Raw genomic sequence first — 19443 nt, 5'->3', positions numbered from 1 at the left:
AGGGAGGCAAGCAATTCAACAATAATAGTTGGAGCTCCAATCCCAATCCCAATAATCAATAAGACAACTAGACAATTTGCTTAGAAAATAAGCAAGAATGTAGAAGATTTGAACAACACTATCTGTCAACTACACCTAACTGACATCTATTAAATATTCCATCCAACAACACCAGAATGCAAATTCTTCTCAAGTATACATGGGATAATCTCCAGGATAAACCATATGCCATACAATAAAACAATTCTCATAAATTTAATAAATTAATTAATGTATAGATGTCAACAGCATAAGGAAATTTGAGAAATCCACATATATGTGGAAATTAACACACTTTCAAATGACCAATGAGTAGAATAAATCACAAAGGAAATTGACAATTAAGAAATTGAGCTGAATTAAATAAAAAACACAAGAAACCAAATTTATGAAATGCAGATAAAGTCATATTTAGAGGAAAATGTACCGCTTAAAACACATATATTAGAAATCTCAAATCAATAACCTAACTTTCCACCTTAAGAAACTAGAAAAAGAAGAGGAAACTAAACCAAAGTAAGCAGAAAGAAGGAACTAATAAGGATGGTAGTGGGAGTAAGTTAAATAGGAAACAGAAAAACATAGGGAAAATTAATAAAACCAAAAGTTAGTTCTTTGATAACATTTTTAAAAACGGACAAACCTTTAGCCATGTTAATCAACAAAAATGAGAGAAGACACAAATTGATAAAGTCAGAAATGAAAGAGGGACTATCACCACCACCCTTACAGAAATCAAAAGGATTTTAAGGGAGTGGTATAAACAACTTCATGCCAACAGATTAGACTACTAAGATGAAATGGAAAATTCTTAGAATAAAAGACACAAGTTACCAGAACTGAATCCAGAAGAAACAGAAAACCTAATAACTAAAAATCTTCTCAAAGCAGTGAGTGTAGATGTGGTTATTAAAAGTAGCATTAGGGCTTCCCCGGTGGCGCAGTGGTTGAGAGTCCGCCTGCCGATGCAGGGGACACGGGGTCGTGCCCTGGTCCAGGAAGATCCCACATGCCGCAGAGCGGCTGGGCCCATGAGCCACGGCCACTGAGCCTGCGTGTCCGGAGCTTGTGCTCCGCAGCAGGAGAGGCCACAACAGTGAGAGGCCCGCATACCGCAAAAAAAAAAGAGTAGCATTAGAAGGCCTTGTGGTGATGGTAGAGTTCTGAATCTTGGTTGTGTTGGTTACGTGAATCTACACGTGTGATAAAATCTCATAGAGATACACAAACACACACACACACACATGCACATCACCATTTGGGGAAACTGGTACATGGAATATTCCTGTATGTATATATATTTTTGCTGTGAATGTATAATTATTTGAAAAGAAAAAGTTAAAAAAATTATTCCAGAAAATAGGGGGGGAGGGAACACTTTTCAACTCATTCTATGAGGCCAGGATTATCCTGATACCACTCAGATAAACAAATCACAAGAAAAGAAAACTACAGACCAATATTCTTCATATCACCCAAAAACAACAAAATAAAAGCAGGGCTTCCCTCGTGGCGCAGTGGTTGCGAGTCCACCTGCCGATGCAGGGGACACGGGTTCGTGCCCCAGTCTGGGAAGATCCCACATGCCGCAGAGTGGCTGGGCCCGTGAGCCATGGCCGCTGAGCCTGCGCGTCTGGAGCCTGTGCTCCCCAGCGGGAGAGGCCACAACAGTGAGAGGCCTGTGTACCGCAAACAAAAACAAAAACAGACAAACAAAAAAACAAAATAAAAGCAAAACACATCTGGCAAAATATAAAATTATATGCCATGACCAAGTAGGATTTACCCCAGGAATGCAAAGTTGGTTTAATATCTGAAACTCAGTGAACATAATTCACAATAATAATAGAATAAAGGGCAAATGATCATCACAACAGATGCATAAAAATGTTTCACAAAATCCACCACCCTCTCATAATAAAACCCTTCATAAACTAGGAATAGAAGGGAATTTCCTGAACCTGATAAGGAGTGTTTACAAAATACCCACAGGTGACATTATACGTGGTGGTCTTAGTGGTGAAATACTAGACACTTTCGACCTAAAATCAGGAACACGAGAAGGAAGTCTACTCTCACTGCTTCTATTCAACATTGCGCTGGAGGTTTTATCCAGTGAGATTAGAGAAGGAAAAAAAAATCCAGATTGGAAAATAAGTAAAACAGTCTTTATTCACATAGAACAAGTTCCTATATATAGAAAAACCCTAAGAGACACATGCATGCACACACACACGTGTGTGTGCTTCTACAACTTAAAAAGGAGTTCAAGAATGTTGCAGGATAGATGTATATACCAAAATTAATTGCATTTCTATAAAACAGCAATTAACAGTCTGAAAATGAAAGTAAGAAAAACAATTTCATTCACTTATCCACAAAAAGAATAAAATACATAGGAACACATTTAATAAAAGATGTGCAAGACTTATACACGGAAGACCACAAAACATTGGTACCAAAAGCCAAGGAAGACCCAAATAAATGGAAAGATATCTTATGTCTATGGATGGAAGACTTAATATTGTTAAGATGGCAGTATTTCCCAAGTTGATTCTACAAATCCATGAAATCCCTATCAAAATCCCAGCTGGTCTTTTTTTTTTTTTTTCAAATTGACAAACTAATCTTAAAATTCACATGGTAATGCAAGGAACCAAGAATGGCTAAAACAATCTTAAAAAAATAATAAAGTTGAAGAACATATATCTCCCAATTTTTAAACTTACTACAAAGCTATGGTAGTTAAGGCAGAGTGATAGTGGCATAAGACACATAGTCCAATGGAACAGAATTGAGATTCCAGAAATAAACCCTTACATTTATGGTTAATTAGTTTTGGACAAATGTGCCAACACAATTCAATGGGGGAAAGGACAGTCTTTTCAATAAATGATGCTAGTACCACGGGATAGCCACACACAAAAGAATGAATTTGGACCATTACTTCACACAATACACAAAAATTAACTCAAAGTACATCATATTCCTACATGTAAGAGCTAAAACTATAAAGTTCCTAGAAGAAAAATACAGGAATAAATCTTTGAGACCTGTGTGTAAGAAAAACCTCACCCGGCCTCTTGTGTGTTTCTTCTTTACTGTCACACTACTATTACACTCACAACACTTCTGACACCAGGTGTGTGAGGGTTTTGCCCACACCAAGAAATTCTGTGACACCAGCTGAGTGTCCTACAATTTAACTCAGTTCTGACACTGTGTACCTGAAGATAGCATCTCAGATCCCATAGATTATGGGCTCAGTCCCACAAGACTGCCCCACATTCAGGTGCCAATCACAAGTAATAGGTCCCAAGTTTCCCCACAACTATCCCACTTGGCTGCAGATCAGAGGTTACCATGACCTCCTCCCTCTTGGATTCACTTACTTGCTAGAACATCTCACAGAAGTCAGGGAAACACAGTTAAACAGTGAGCAATGTGGGAGTTGGGGGTGGTGACCCCTGCACAGTTGAAAATCTGAGTATAACTTTACAATTGGCCCTCTGTATCTATGGTTTCACATACACCAACTGCAGATCTTGTAGTACTGTAGTAGTGTTTACTTTAAAAAATCTTCATATAAGTGGACCCACACAGTTCAAACCTGTGTTTTCCAAAGGTCGACTGTATTTATGTTTACTGGTTATTATACAATAAAGGATATGATAAAGGATACAGATGATCTGCCAGCTGAAGAGATATATCAGGTGAGGTATGGAAGTGTCCCAAACTCAGGAGCTTCTGTCCCTGTGGAGTTGTGGTACATCACCCTCCTGGTACATGGATGTATTCCCCAACCTGGAACCTCTCTGAACCCCATGCTGTTGGGATTTTACGGAGGCTGCCTCACATAGGCATGATCAATTATTAAGTCCATTTCTAGCCCCTTTCTCCTCTCTGGAGAACTGGCGGTGGGGCTGGAAATCCCAAACTTCTAATTATGGTTTGGTCTTTCTGGTGACTAGTCCCCATCCAGGAACCATCCACGAGTCCACCCAGTCACCGCATTGGAAAAAAAGATGCTCTTATCAAGAACTCTGTGTCAGGAATAGAGACAAAGACCAAATATATATTTCTTACTATAAATCACAATATCACATCTTGAGTTGGGCAAAGATTTCTTAGATATAACACCAAAAGCACAGGTGATAAAATGATAAATTGGACTTCATCAAAATTAAAAACTTCTGTGTTTCAAAAAGAGACCATCAATAAAGTGAAAAGATAAGCCACAGATTGGTAGAAAATATTTGCAACTTATTTGTCTGATCAGGGACTTGTATCCAGAATTCATGGAGAACTGAAACTTGGAAAATGATCCAATTAAAGATGGGCAAAATATTTGAATAGACCTTTTGCCAAAGAAGAAATTTGAATGGCCAATATTATGAAAAGATGCTTAATATCATTAGTTATTAGGGAAATGGATATTAAAACTACAATAAAATACCACTTCTCTCCCACTGAAATGGCTACAGATGGAGACAGACGGTAACAACTGCTGGTGAGAAAGCAGCAAAATGGAAACTTTGATGCATTGCTGGTGGGAATTTAAAATGCAGCAACCACTTTGAAAAAAGAGTTTGGAAGTTTCTTCAAATGTTAAACATAGATTTACTACATCATCTGACAATCCTCTCCCAAAAAAATGTGTCCCCACAAAGAGTTGTATGCAAATGTTCACAGCAGCATTGTTTACAATAGCCCAAAAATGGAAACAACTCAGATGTCCATCAACTGATGAATGGATTAACAAGTGTGATATACACATACAATGGAATATTTTTCAGCCAAAACAAGTAATAAAGACAAAGGACCACATGAAGACACAGGGAGAAGCCAAAGAAAGAGGCCTCAGAAGAAATCAACCCTGTCTGACACCTTGATCTCAGACATGTAGCGTCCAGAATTGTAAGAAAATAAATTTCTGTTGTTTAAGCCACCCATTCTGAGGTACTTTGTTATGGCAGCTCCAACAGATTTTGGTACCAGGAAGTTGGGTATTGCTGTAACAAATACCTAAGAATGTGTAAGTGGCTTTGGAACTAGGTAATGGGAAGAGTTTTGAGGTGCATGTTAGAAAAGCCTAGATTGTCTTGAAGAGACTAAATATGGTCATTCAAGGTGATTCTTCTGAGAGCTCAGAAAGAGAGAACTGTACAGAAAGCTCCTATCACTATATCTGCTTATATATAGATAGATATATATATATATATACATGCTATATATATGTTTATATATATTTCATCATGAACAGAATATTGACACAAATATGAATGTTAAAGGTGCTTCTGGGGAAGTCTCAGATGGATATGAGGAATGTTATTGGAAACTGGAGGAAAAGCAGTCCTTGTTACAAAGTGGCAGAGAACTTGACCAAATTGTGTTCTAGTGTTTTGTAGAAAGTAAAAGTTGTCAGTAATGAACTTGGGTATTTAACGGAGGATATTTCTAAGCAAAATGTTGAAGCTGTGACTGGGTTTCTCCTTGCTGCTTACAGTAAAGTGTGAGAGGGAGACAACTGAAAAAGAAATTATTATGCAAAAAGGAACCAGAACTTGAAGGCCAAAAATTCTCAGCCTATTCATATTGCAAAAAAATGAGAAAGTGTGTTCAGGAGAGAACACCAAAGATGTGGCTGGACAGTCTTTACTAAAGAGATTATGGGTGTGTGACATGGATCCAATCACAGCAGAAGCACAGTCAGCTTGGACTGAAGAGGACAGAGGTGGGATGAAATGAGGGAAGGCTGTCAGACTTCTGGGGTTCTACAAGCAGAAAATTAGATGATAGAGATATCTGGATGCAAACATGCATCATCCTTCGAGTACAGGGAGGAATGACTCTAAGGGTGGGTCAGGGGTCTCAGCAGAGCTGCTACTACCACCATGGGTCCCGCACGCACAGGCCCAGGCAGCAGGACTGTTTCCTCATTCGTTCCAGAGGGTTTGGGGATAAAATTCTGGGAGAAGAGGGCAGAGCCACCACCCTTGTTGGACAGAAAATTCAGCCAAAGTGGATTTCCTTAAAATCTGATGGAACTTTCCACAGAAGTTTCTTAAAATTAGCCACATATGTTAATGTCACACAAAAAATGTCAGCACGCAAATGTGTGCTGTAGAAATATTGCAGACTGGAGAGTAAAAGTTGTGAGTTCTAGTACTGATGTTGATATAATAAACTAAATCTTTGAATAAATTAAAAATGTAACGGAATTTGCCCTGCTAGGTTTTGGACTTGCTTAGGACTTGTCAGCCTTCTTCTTTCCAATTCTCCCTTTTGGAATGGGAATATCTGTCCAATACCTGTTCCACCATTGTATTTTGGAAGCCCATAACTTGTTTTGTTTCATAGGTTCACTATTGTAGAGGAATTTTGCCTCAGGATGAATCAACCTCTAGTCTCACTCATATCTGATTTAGATGCTATTTAGATGAAATTTAAGACTTAGAGTTGTTGCTGGAATGGCTGTTGACTTTTGTGGCTGTTGGAATGGGACATATATTTCGCATGTGAGGACTTGAAATTTGGAGGCTGAGAGGGTGGAGTGTTATAGGTTAAATTGTATCCTTGCAAAATACATATGTTAAAAGTCCTAAGCCCTAGTACCTCAGAATGTGACTGTATTTGGATACAGAGTTTTTAAAGAGGCAATTAAGGTTGAATGAGGTTATTGGGAGTGGGCCCAAACCCAATTCGACTTGTGTCCTTAAAAGAAGAGATCAGAACATGCACACACAGAGAAAAGAAAGACAATATGAAGACACAGGGAGAAAAGACACAGGCCATCTACAAACCAAGGAGAGAGGCTTCAGGAGAAATCAACTCTGCTGACAACTTGATCTCAGAACTGTGAGAAAATATATTTCTGTTGTTTAACAACAACAACAAAAAAGAACTACTAATACAAGCTGCTATACAGATGAACCTTAAAAACATGCTAAGTGAAACGAGGCACGAGAGACCATATATTTTAAGAGTCTGTTTATATGAAAGGTGTCCAGAAGAGGCAAATTTATAGAGACAAAAAGTACATTAGTGGTTGCCCAGGCCTGTGAGTAAGAATGGGAAGTGACTGCAAATAGGCATGAGTTTTCTTTTTGGGTTAATAGAAATGTGATAAAATTAGATATTGGTGAAAGTTACACACTTTACAAAGTTACTAAAGATTCTTGAAGTGTAATATTAATACAGGTGAATTTTATAGTACGTAAATTATATCTCAATAAAGTTGTTTTAAAAATTAATGGTTGAAAAAATTCCTTAAGATGATACTCGTTGGATAACAAATTTTAATGTGTCTATAATTAGGATTTATTCTTTAACTGAGAACCTTCAAATACCTGGAACAACTCCATTCATATTGTGGTAGAATATCCACCCGCCATGAAGTTTTCTTTTATTTCATTTAAAAAAGGGCTTTGAAGCACAGCAGGCAGATAAAACACTGGGAGGTTAAGTCAGTCTTGTTAAAATTTTTTGCATAAAAATGAAAGTCAAACTCCTGAATTTTAGAACCCACTAGAATATTTAAGTATAGCCCTTTAGATGTTGGTTACACAAAATCATACTTCCCTCCTCTGCCTGCTGAGAGCAGCAATGACTGGAATAACTCCTTTGAAAAATGACCTGGCCTGGTAAAAGGTCACGGGTCATTCACTAAGTGATAACAATTCAAAATAAGGCAAAAAGATTTCAAAACAAACAAACAAAAAAAACAAAACCAAAGAAGTGGGGGTAATTACTAAAACATCAAAGATTTTTATATAGTCTGAATATTCACCATTCAATAATGTATTCACCATTCAACTAAAAATATTAACTTCAGTCAGAATATTTATAGGGAGCCAAATTCTGAGTTCAAATTTAAATTGCCAGGTCACTTCTCCCATCCCATAGACACAAACTTACTGAAAAGGAATGACACAAAGGCCTACAGGATCTGCTAAGAGGTAGAAAACAGAGACTAGGATGAAGGTAAAGCACGACCTTCAAAACAGGAATTCAAGTTTTAGGTCCCAGATAACACAGCTCCTGGACATAGAGCTGCCTAAAAAGATACCAGTTCTCTACCTGTAAGTTCTGACTTCTTTCTGGTCATTATAAACTGTCTTGGAAACCTTACTTCCCAGGGAAGGGGACGAGGAGCCAAGAAGGGGCACCTGGAAAGTAAGATTCTCTGGGAAGGAGAGGAAGATGGGGGACAGCACATCCACTCTGGCTTCCCGCATCCCGTGGGTTCCCTCCTGTGGTCCTCCTGCCCCCTAGACGCCTGGGTGGCTATGCCATCCCCCAGGATCTCGGTAGCACAGGTTCTGAATGGCTTTCACCTGGGGCATCCGGTGCTGACCCCAGAGCTCCAGCATACAGTGAGCGCTGCTGAGCCCGGAGCTGTTCCGGTTGGGGGAACACCGCCCGTCACTTTCCCGCGAAGAAGCTGGGGACTGGCCGCGGGAAGGGCGGCTGCACCCCAGGCAGCCGGTCCTCCACGTGCCAACACCCGAGCCCCGCAGCAGCGGTCCGGAAGCAGGCGAGGCCTCTCGCAGGTCTCGCGCCCCCTTTATTCACTCACTCGTTCCAACAACGCGTCACAGGCGGCACGCCCAACAGTCAGTAGCTAATGGAAACCTCTCTGAGCCACTGACTCCATTTGAAGGACCCGACCGTTCAGTATTGTGCCTCATGGGCGGTTACCTCAGCCGGCCTTGCCGACGCCAGCAGTCACCTGCTCTGCGAGGCGGGGACCAGCCGGAGAGACCCGAGCTCCTCGGGCCTGCGCAATCCGCCCGCCGTTTTCCCCTCCCTTTCCGGTTTCACTTGGCGGTCCCAACCCTGGACCTGGCTCGCAGGCTGTCATACGGGGATCCTGTGGCTTCACCCTGTCGTCGTTGGCACCGTCGGCTGTTTATCATAGCCCATCGGTGGCAATATCCAATCCAGCAAGCCTGGTGTTTATTTCTGGGGGTCTTTTCCTCGGTGCCCCGGAGTGGCCATCAGAAGCCACTGCTGTCTGCTTACAGCTCCAAGATGTTCTGTACCTCACTGATCCCGAAGATGGCACCTGCTAAGGGCAAACTGACACTCCTTTTGGCTCTGAAGCAGATAATCATCTGTATGTGGTCTTCACTGTCTGTTCACCTCCCAAACTTTTGTGGAAAGGAGATCCTGGTGAGGGCCCTCGAAGAAAGCAGTCAACTGAGAGCCAAGGAAGAGAAGGACCTGACAGCCCTGGCTGAGAGCAGGAAAGGGCTAATGAAGCAAAAGAAAGGACACTCAGCTCCCGAGAGTCAGGACGAACAGAGAAGTGGCTCGAACCCCGGTGGGAATGCGCAGTCTGTGTTTAGAGGGCCGATGGCCAATGGGGTCCTCTCTTCCTTTGTGCCTGGGCCTGGGCCTCTGAAGAGAGACTTCTGTTCCAAGAGCTCTGAAGATATCCTGATTAGGAAATCCCAGACCTACTTTTTGAGCTCATGCAGCAAACGAAATGCCATCTCCAGTTCATACAGCTCCACTAGAGGTTTCCCACAGCTGCAGAAGAGTGGTCCAGGTGCAGCGGGGCTCCTGGGCCCAGCCTCATTGCATCCTCGTGTGCTCTCAAAGAAAGCCAGTGAGGAAGGCTGTCAGTCTAGCCCTTCAGCCTCAGTGGAACCACAGAAGAAGACCAAGCGTGAAAAGGTTGTGGATGGCCCCTTAGAGCAGAAACAAAACTTATATTGCTCACAGCCATCTGATAGCTCCAGACCCCGGAAACAGAAACGCAAGATTCCTCTGCTGATGCCCTCGAGACGAAATGGCCCACTGATTTTGCCCCCACCACCCCAGCTAGGTTATCGAGTCACTGCTGAAGACCTTGACATGGAGAAGAGAGCTGCGATCCAGTGGATCAACAAGGTCTTGGAAGGGTAAGACAGAGGCTATCTCAGACTGCAGAGCCCCTCAGCCTTCCTGTTTCCACTCTGCCAGCCCCCAGAACTAATTCACAACTGAGGAGCTTCTGGAAGATGTAGAGCTCCCCAGGCCCAGTGGTCTTCCCGTAGCTGGCTGGAGCAGCCACTTCTATGGGCTGTTTGTCCTGGTTTTCCCTGTTTGTCTTGCTCCACCTGGCTTAAAAAAATTTTGTTCCTTTTCCCTGGCCCACCAGGGTCTGTTCCCCAGTACTTTGCTGCTTGGCCCCTCAGTGGTTCCCCAGTGGTCAGGATCCTTGCAACAGAAGAGGGACACTTTGGACCAGTGTTCCTCCAGGCAGGAGCAAGCAGGACACCCACTGCTGCTATAGTTGCCTCTTCCCACCTTCTCCATTTTCTTAATTGGGCCCTGGTCCATCTTTCTTAGAATCTATATATTCTCTCTCTCTCTCTGAACATTTGGTACCGCATGAACACTCAGTTGATGAACAAAGTCATATATGTCACATACATATAATCACATATATTTATATATAAAGTCATATATAATGTAATATATTATGTGTATACTATATATTATATAATGTAACAGAATACACAGTATATATACATTATATATTACATATGTATAATATACTATGTATATATGTATAATATATATGTATATATGTTTGTATAATTAGTATGTGATTATAATGTATAATATCAATATATAATATTTGTAATATTGCATGTATATATTACATATTCATATGTAATACGTATAACAGTGCATATTACATTTTTATAACATATACATATACATGTTTAATACGTTATGTATAGAATATATATATTTTTGATTTTGCATATTTTATTTTATTAGAATTATAATATAACATTTATTATTTTTCTCACATATTTATTGCTTTTTATTTTTATTTATTTATTTATTGGACTATAGTTGCTTTACAATGTTGCGTTAGTTTCTGTGATAGGGAAGTGAATCAGCTATATGTATACATATATCCCCTCTTTTTTGGATTTCCTTCACATTTAGGTCACCAAAGAGCATTAAGTAGAGTTCCCTGTGCTATACATTAGTTGTCTATTTTTTCATTAGTTATCTATTTTTATCTATTTTATACATATTAGTGTATATGTCAATCCCAGTCTCCCAATTCATCCCACTCACCCTCCCCCTTGGTGTCCATACATTTGTTCTCTACATCTGTGTCTCTGTTTCTGCCTTGCAAGCAGGTTCATCTGTACCATTTTTCTAGATTCCACATGTATGCTTTAATATATGATATTTGTTTTTCTCTTTCTGACTTACTTCACTCTGCATGACAGTCTCTAGGTCTATCTACATCTCTACAAATGATGCAATTTCATTCCTTTTTATGGCTGAGTAATATTCCATTGTATATATGTACATCTTCTTTATCCATTCATATATAATATTACATTACATTACATATAATAATATATGTTGAATACATATGTGACTTTTTGCTAATTTGTCAAATATTCCTATCTTTGCTTTTTGAATTCACAGTGGAGGAAGAATTGGCTTGTATGAGTGGCCAGACTTTTAACTTTTCAGGTTTTCTGTGGCCCAGCTGGGAAATCTGGAACCACTTTACACCTCTAGATGCTGAGTCCTGATTTCTGTGTTTTGGAAAGGCACTTGCCTTTTCTCTCTCTGCTTGTCACCTGCCTACCTGACCTCACTATGGGCTGGATCATGCCTAGTGTATGTTAGGGAATGATGTGATAACTTTAGTCTTTTAAAAAATTTTAAATATGATATAATTTTAGACTTGCAGGATAGTACAGAGATCCCCAACTAGTCTTCATGTAGCTTCTCCTAAAGTTAACATCTTACAGAACAGTTATTGAAACCAGGTAATTAACACTGTTACAATGTTATTAGCTAAACTTCAGACTTTAATTGGATTTCCCCATTTTTCCAGTAAAATTTTCTCCGTCTGTATCAGTCCAGAATCCCACATTTCATTTAGTTGTCCTGTCTCCTTAGTCTACTCCAAAGTGTGACCATTTTTCTATCTTAATATCTTTTGTGACCTATATACATTTGAAGAGTAGCAGTTAGGTATTTTGTAGAATTTTCTTCAATTTGGATTTGTCTGCTGTTTTCTCATGAGTACATTGAGCTTATGGATTTTTAAGAAAAAATCCCACATAGGTGATGTGTCCTCCTCAGCATATGGGAAATATTAATCTTGATCACCTGATTAAGGTGGAATCCGCCAGCGTTCTCCACTGAGTAGTTACTATTTCTCCCTATTTAATACATATTTAAGTGAGTCATACTTTGATGCTACACAAAACTCCTGTTTATCCTTAAACTTTCACCACTAATTTTGCCATCACCAGTGGATCTTGCCTGCAGCAATTATCATTGTGGTGTTCTAATGGTGATTTTCTGCCTCTCTTGTTCTTCTACATTTAATTAGAATTCTTCTCTAAGGAAGAGTTCTCTGCATTTATTTATTTATTCAGTCATTTATATCTGTATGGACTCATCAATATTTATTTTTTTATTTGGGCTATATCTATTATTATCACTGTTAATTTTGTTGCTCAAATTGTTCCAGATTTGACCATTATAAGTTCTTTCAGATGAGATACTGAGTCCTTTTAACATGGCTGCATCTTCCTCCCCGCTTTTCCCAAGGATTTATTTACTGTCTAGCCCCACAAGATGCTCCAGGGTTATCTTGTATTTTACCTGCCCCAGTTCTGGAGTCTACTACTTTTCCAAGGAGCTTTGGTTCCTTTTATTGGAGAAGAAATTTAGAAAACAAAATCTGGGCATTTTGGTGTGCTCATGGCTACTAGGGAGTATTTTTTTTCTAGGTCCTCTCAGCGGACAGAACTGGAAATATATGTTCCCATTTACACACACTTACATATATTTCTGTATTTCTCTATGCTTCTGTGGGTGTGTATGCATCTGTGTGTGTGTGTGTGTGTGTGTGTGTAAATGAGTTCATACTGATACCTCAGACTCTAATATAGTGTAGAACCAGGGTTCATTCTAGAAATGTTCCCCTTGGCTTATGTGTAACTTCTTCAACAGTTTCTCCAGAGAAACCTGGTTTGATTATCTACAGTATATTTACTTATTTGTCCAATTAAAAATGCACGTAGTTTCACAATTTCCAACCCTGTGAGCAACTTACCGAAGTGTTTGTGTACAATTCTTTCTGTCTTTAGCTTTGCAGCATCCAGGCAAACATTGCTTTAAAAAATTACTTGGTTTAACTCCTTTCAGCAACCCTGCAGCAAGGTTATGTCATCAATTTGTACCACACTTAGATTCATTTGTCATAGTCTGCATTCCATTTTGGGTTCCTCCAACAACCTGGTTGATTTTGATTTGCAAAGTAAAACACTCTTTGTGGAATAAAGTTTGCTTACATTTTTTGAGTATTTTTGTGTCTGTATTCATGAGCGATGCTGGTCTGAAATTCTGTTTTCTTGTGATGCCTTTGTCTGGTTTTGGTATCAGGTTAATACTGCCCATGCAGAATGAGTTGGGAAAGCTTCCTTCCCTCCTCTACTTATGGAAGAATTTGTAGAAGGATTGGTACAATTTATTCTTAAAATATTTGGGAGGATTCACCAGTGAAGCCATTTGGCTCTGGGTTTTTATTTATGGGAAAATTTTCATTTACTAATTCAGTCTCTTGTTATAGGTCTCTTGTTATAGGTGTAAGGTTTTCTAATTCTACTTGAGTTAGTTTCAATAATTTGTGGCTTTCTGGGGACTTTGCCTACTTCATCTAAGTCGTATAATTTGTTGGCATGAAATTGTGGTATTTTCTTATAGTTCTGATATCGTTAAGGTAGGAGGTGATATACTTTCCTCAATTCCTAATTGCTTTCACCGTTTGATATTATGTGGGGCTGGGAGGTCTCTGGTGGACCAATATCCTGAACTTGGCGCTCCCACCTCAGAGGCACAGACCTGACACCCAGCTGGAGCACCAAGACCCTGTCAGCCACATGGCTCAGAAGAAAAGGGAGAGAAAAATAAAGAAATAAATAAATAAATTAATTAATTAATTAAAAAGAAATAAGGGTATAAAAATTAAAAATTATTTAAAACTAAAAATAAAAAAGTAATTAAAAAATAGAAAGAAGAGAGCAACCAAACCAGAAAATAAATTCAACAATGATAACAAGTGCTAAAAACTATACTAGAAAAAACCCAAAAAACGGACAGACAGAACCCTAGGACAAATGTTACAACAAAGCTATACAGACAAAATCACACAAAGAAGCATACAGATACACACTCACAAAAAGAGAAAAAGGAAAAAATATACACATAAACATATTAAAAAAAGGAAGAGAGCAACCAAATCAATAAATCTACCAGTGATAATAAACTCTAAATACTAAATTAAGATAAACATAGAACCAGAAACCAGTCAGTCGCATACAGCAAACGCCAGGTCTACAGTTGCTCCAAAAGTCCACCGCCTCAATTTTGGGATGATTCATTGTCTATTCAGGTATTCCACAGATGCAGGGTATATCATTGTGGAGATTTACTCCACAAGGCTGCTGGGAGAAATTTCCCTTTCTCTTCTTTGTTTGCACAGCTCCTGGGGTTCAACTTTGGATTTGGCCCTGCCTCTGAGTGTAGGTCGCCTGAGGGCATCTGTTCCCTTTTGGGAAGTCTCAGGTCTTCTGCCAGCGTTCAATAAGTGTTCTGTAGGAGTTCCACATGTAGATGTATTTCTGATGTATTTGTGGGGAGGAAGGTGATCTCCCTGTCTTACTCCTCCACCATCTTGAAGGTCTCTGGCACTTACTTTTGAAAGATGATATGGATAGGTACAAAGTTTTTGGACTGATACATAAATCACCTCACCACTTTGATATTAAGCACTGCAAGTTTTGCGTCTGTTGGGAAATGCATTTTCAAGGATAAGATTTTCTGTTCTTGTTTCAGGGTCAGTCATTCAAATGTGGACTTGTACACTCCAGTATGTGTCTTGGGTGAGGTATTGATCCTCTGTTTACTTACAGATAAAATGGAGATAATCATAAGTGAGAGTTAAACTGTGTTTATGTAAGTCCTCTATGATGTCAAGTGCTTTTCATTTATTATCCCTTTTATTCTTCTTCATGTAATCACAACTATTTTTGTCTTTTACAGATGATGGAGCTAAGACCCTGAACAATCAAATAACTTGAGAATGGTGACATCATGACTCATCTGCATAGGAGCTGACCCTCAAACACGAGCACCTAGGCTATACTCTGTTCTTGTAGTGCAATATCACATTCCATGTAGGTTTATTTTTATACATAAATAAGATAATCATCTAAAAAGTGTGAACTGTCGTGTGTGACATATACTTAAGTGTTTGGTACATTTTATCTCTTATTATGACTAGTTCCCCCCTCTGTTGACTACATCTGTCCCCCCTTAGAGAATCCTCCTGCTTCACTTGACTGTCATGAGAATGCTGATGTTTCAGCTAAGGTGCTGGCTCACGACGCTCCTCAACCCTTCATTTCCCAAGGAGCCACAAGCAGTTCCAGTTTCCATGCAAGCTTGGGGGAAGCACCCCTTCCTCCTTCCAGAACACTCTCTGTGTCATGCCACTGAAGCGTCTGTGTGTCCAGAGCATCATAAAACCCCTTGTCAGTGGCACCATCAACTTCAACCTCTGACCTCCCTCTCTGCATAAGTGCTCAAGTCAGATACGTGAGACCAGGTCAAGGACAGATGCCAATCCACTGTCTCGCACACACACTCCTCCTTCTCTCTTGCTTCTTTTCCCCTCAGATTTCACCTGTCTTCCCATCCCACTTCCAGCCACTCATCTTCTCCATCACCAGCTTTATAAAATCCAACTTAGTTTCCTATTCTAGAATAGTGAGAGCCGGGGCAGAGCTTCAACTGTTTAAGAGGATAGGGGCCTGAGACCTGAATCAGAGATAAGTCCTAAATGAGGACGAGAAGGCTGAGACAAGATGTGACACCAACACTGGAGCAGAGGGCTCTGTGAGACCTGTGCCAGAGGAAGACTACACTGTTCTAGATTGGGACAGGGAAAGAGAACCTAGTGTTAGGTGGAGAGAAAAGTGATCCCACCCTAACCATTTTCTATAGGCCCCTTCATGGATATGGAGGAGGAGGAATTCCCACAGCAGACTGTCCTGGGAGAGAGTCACTGATTGTGCAATGATAGACACTGGACAGGCAAAATATGACCCTTGCTGCTTAGGGTTGAAGCCTAGCATTTGTTTCCTACAGCCAATGCTGAGCATCAGGGTATGGCAGCACCAGGGTACTAAGAAGGTTGGCTATGGTCAAGACTCCTTTTCCTTCCCCTAGAAGTGGTCAGACAGATACACAGCAGGCTGGCTCAGGGCCTCAAGATATGATAGGTGATTCAGGGGACACGTGCCAAATTTCACAGGCTTAAGTGCAAGGGGAGTGTCTAGCATAACTTAAGAGACCATGGGCTTATGGAGTGGCAGCCTCCTGGATGAGACAAGTGCTGACCTGGGGTAGGGACATCCACTGCTTCCACTTCAGCATGGTCTGCTGCAAAGATGATACTCTGACTTCTGTATGTGAGACTCTTCTCTCAGAGGCCTTAGGTTTATTATCAGAGATATTTGAATTTTGTGTTTTGTATTCTATTTTGCCTCTTGTGGCCATAAAAGGCAGGGTCTGCCTCTTTCCTAAGGATGTGGATATCATTTGTATTCATCATCTTGTAAATGAAGGTGTCCACAGACAAGTGACTGGATATGGAAAGGTGGACAGGAGCCAGGCAGAAGATGGAAGCTTGGGGACCCATGATTCTTTCCCTATTAAATCAGTGGGGTCAAAAGAGGTGGGTATCCCTTCTTTGAAAATGCAGTTAAAAGTTAAAAGTCTTTTTCCCTCCATTCCCTGCCTTTATCCAATGTTAATGATATTCTCCTATGAATGTACATGTATAAACATAAATGGCACACAGAAAAATTTGGTACCATTAGTTTTACAAAAATGGGATTATAAAATATGCACTTTTGTGCATTTCTTTTCTTCCTTAACAGCATGTCTAAGAGCTCTGCTCTTAGAGCTGATAGGGATCATTCCTTTTAAGATCCTAATCCTGATAGTCACCTAACCCTAAGGTACCAACCCAAACACTAACCCTAATTCTTAAATCTAAAATGTCCTAACCTTGAGGCATTACCCCAACCTTAACTCCAGCCCTAACATTAGGGTCCTCACCAGAACCCTATTCCCCAGACCCTATAAACTCTAATACTGACTCTGAGGCCCTAATCCGTGTGGAATTAAGCTGCAATGTACTCACTATTTTTTGAAATTTTTATTGGAGTATAGTTGCTTTACAATGATGTGTTGGTTTCAGGCGTACAGCAAAGTGAATCAGTTATACAAATACACATATCCCTTCTTTTTCAGATTATTTTCCCATATAGATTATTACAGAGTATTGAATATAGTTCCCTGTGCTACACTGTAGGTCCTTATTAGTTATCTATTTTATATATAGTAGTCTGTATATGTTAATCCCAATCTCCTAATTTATCATTCTCCCCCTTTGGTAACCATAAGTTTGATTTCGAGATCTGTGAGTCTGTTTCTATTTTGTAAATGAGTTCACTTGTATCATTTGTTATTAGATTACACATATATTTGTCTTTTTCTGTCTGACTTACTTCATTTAGTTTGATAATCTCTGGGTCCATCCAAGTTTACTGCAAATGGCATTAATTTCATTCGATTTATGGCTAATAATTCCATTGTATATATGTACCACATCTTCTTTATCCATTCCTTGGTTGATGGATATTTATGTTGCTTCCATGTCCTGGCTATTGTAACTAGTGCTGCAATGAACATTGGAGTGCATGTATCTTTTTGAATTATGGTTTTCTCCAGATGTACGCCCAGGAGTAGGATTGCTGGATCATATGGTAGTTCTATATTTAGTTATTTGAAGAGCCTCCATACTGTTCTTCATAATGCTTGTTCCAATTTACATTCCCACCAACAGTGCAAGAGGGATCCCTTTTCTCCATATCCTCTCCAGCATTTATTGTTTGTAGAATTTTTGATGAATGGCCATTCTGACCGGTGTAAGGTGATACCTCATTGTAGTTTTGACTTGCATTTCTCTAATAATTAGTGATGTTGAGCATCTTTTCATGTGTTTGTTGGTCATCTGTATATCTTCTTCGGAGAAATGTCTATTTAGATCTTCTGCCCATTTTTTGATTGGGTTTGTTTTTTTGATATTGAGCTACATGAGCAGTTTGTATATTTTGGAGATTAAACTCTTGTCATTTGCTTCATTTGCAAATATTTTCTACCATTCTGAGGGTTGTATTTTTGTTTTGTTTATGTTTTCCTTTGCTGTGCAAAAGCTTTTAAGTATAATTAGGTCCCATGTTTTATTTCTGTTTTTATTTACATTACTCTAGGAGGTAGATTTTAAAATATATTGCTGTAATTTATGTCAGAGAGTGTTCTGCCTATTTTATGCCTTTTCTAAGAGTTTTAGAGTATCTGGTCTTACAGTTAGGTCTTTAATCCATTTTGAGTTTATTTTTGTGTATGGTGTTAGAGAGTGTTCTAATTTCATTCTTTTACATGTAGCTGTCCAGTTTTCCCAGCACAGCTTATTGAAGAGACTGTCTTTTCTCCATTGTATATTCTTTCCTCCTTTGTCATAGATTAGGTGACCATAGGTGCATGGGTTTATCTCTGGACTTTCTATCTTGTTCCATTTATCTATATCTCTGTTTTTGTGTCAGCACTATACTGTTTTGATTACTGTAGCTTTGTAGTATAGTCTGAAGTCAAGGAGCCTGATTCCTCCAATTCCGTTTCTCTTTCTCAAGATGGCTTTTGCTATTTGGGGTCTTTTGTGTTTCCATAAAAATTGTGAAAATTTTTGCTCCAGTTCTGTGAAAAATGCCATTGGTAATTTGATAGGAATTGCATTGAATCTGTAGATTGCTTTGGATAGTATAGTCATTTTCACTGTATTGATTCTTCCAATCCAAGAACATGGTATATCTTTCCATCTATTTGTGTCATCTTTGATTTCTTTCATCAGCATCTTATAGTTTTCAGAGTACAGGTCTTTTGCCTCATTAGGTAGGTTTACTTCTAGGTATTTATTCTTTTTGATGTGATGGAAAATGGGATTGTTACCCTAATTTCCCTTTCAGACTTTTCGTTGTTAGTGTATAGGAATGCAAGTCATTTCTGTGAATTAGTTTTGTATCCTGCGACTTTACCAAATTCATTGATGAGCTCTAGTTGTTTTCTGGTAGCATCTTCAGGATTTTCTATGTATAGTGTCATGTCATCTTCAAACAGTGATAGTTTCAATTCTTCTTTTACAATTTGGATTCCTTTTATTTCTTTTTCTTCTCTGATTGCCATGGCTAGAACTTCCAAAACTATGTTGAATAAAAGTGGCGAGAGTGGACA

At 39.4% G+C, this 19443-nt stretch overlaps 1 protein-coding gene across 1 annotated transcript; it reads left to right on the top strand.

The window, feature by feature from the left end:
* Nucleotides 1-8727: 8727 nt before the first annotated feature.
* On the top strand, nt 8728-9951 carry LOC114891966 (nuclear envelope pore membrane protein POM 121-like). Its single transcript, XM_029216571.1, has one exon. The coding sequence runs from the start codon at nt 8728-8730 to the stop codon at nt 9949-9951; it is 1224 nt and encodes a 407-aa protein (XP_029072404.1).
* Nucleotides 9952-19443: the final 9492 nt, after the last annotated feature.

Source organism: Monodon monoceros, unplaced genomic scaffold (genome assembly GCF_005190385.1).
Source record: "Monodon monoceros isolate NGI ecotype Baffin Bay Population unplaced genomic scaffold, NGI_Narwhal_1 Super_Scaffold_12, whole genome shotgun sequence".
NCBI classification, from domain to species: domain Eukaryota; kingdom Metazoa; phylum Chordata; class Mammalia; order Artiodactyla; family Monodontidae; genus Monodon; species Monodon monoceros.
This window is presented reverse-complemented; position numbering and strand designations above follow the sequence as displayed.

Coding starts and splice junctions, on each gene's coding strand:
- LOC114891966 (XM_029216571.1), top strand. CDS start 8,728: ATGGGCGGTTACCTCAGCCGGCCTTGCCGACGCCAGCAGTCACCTGCT.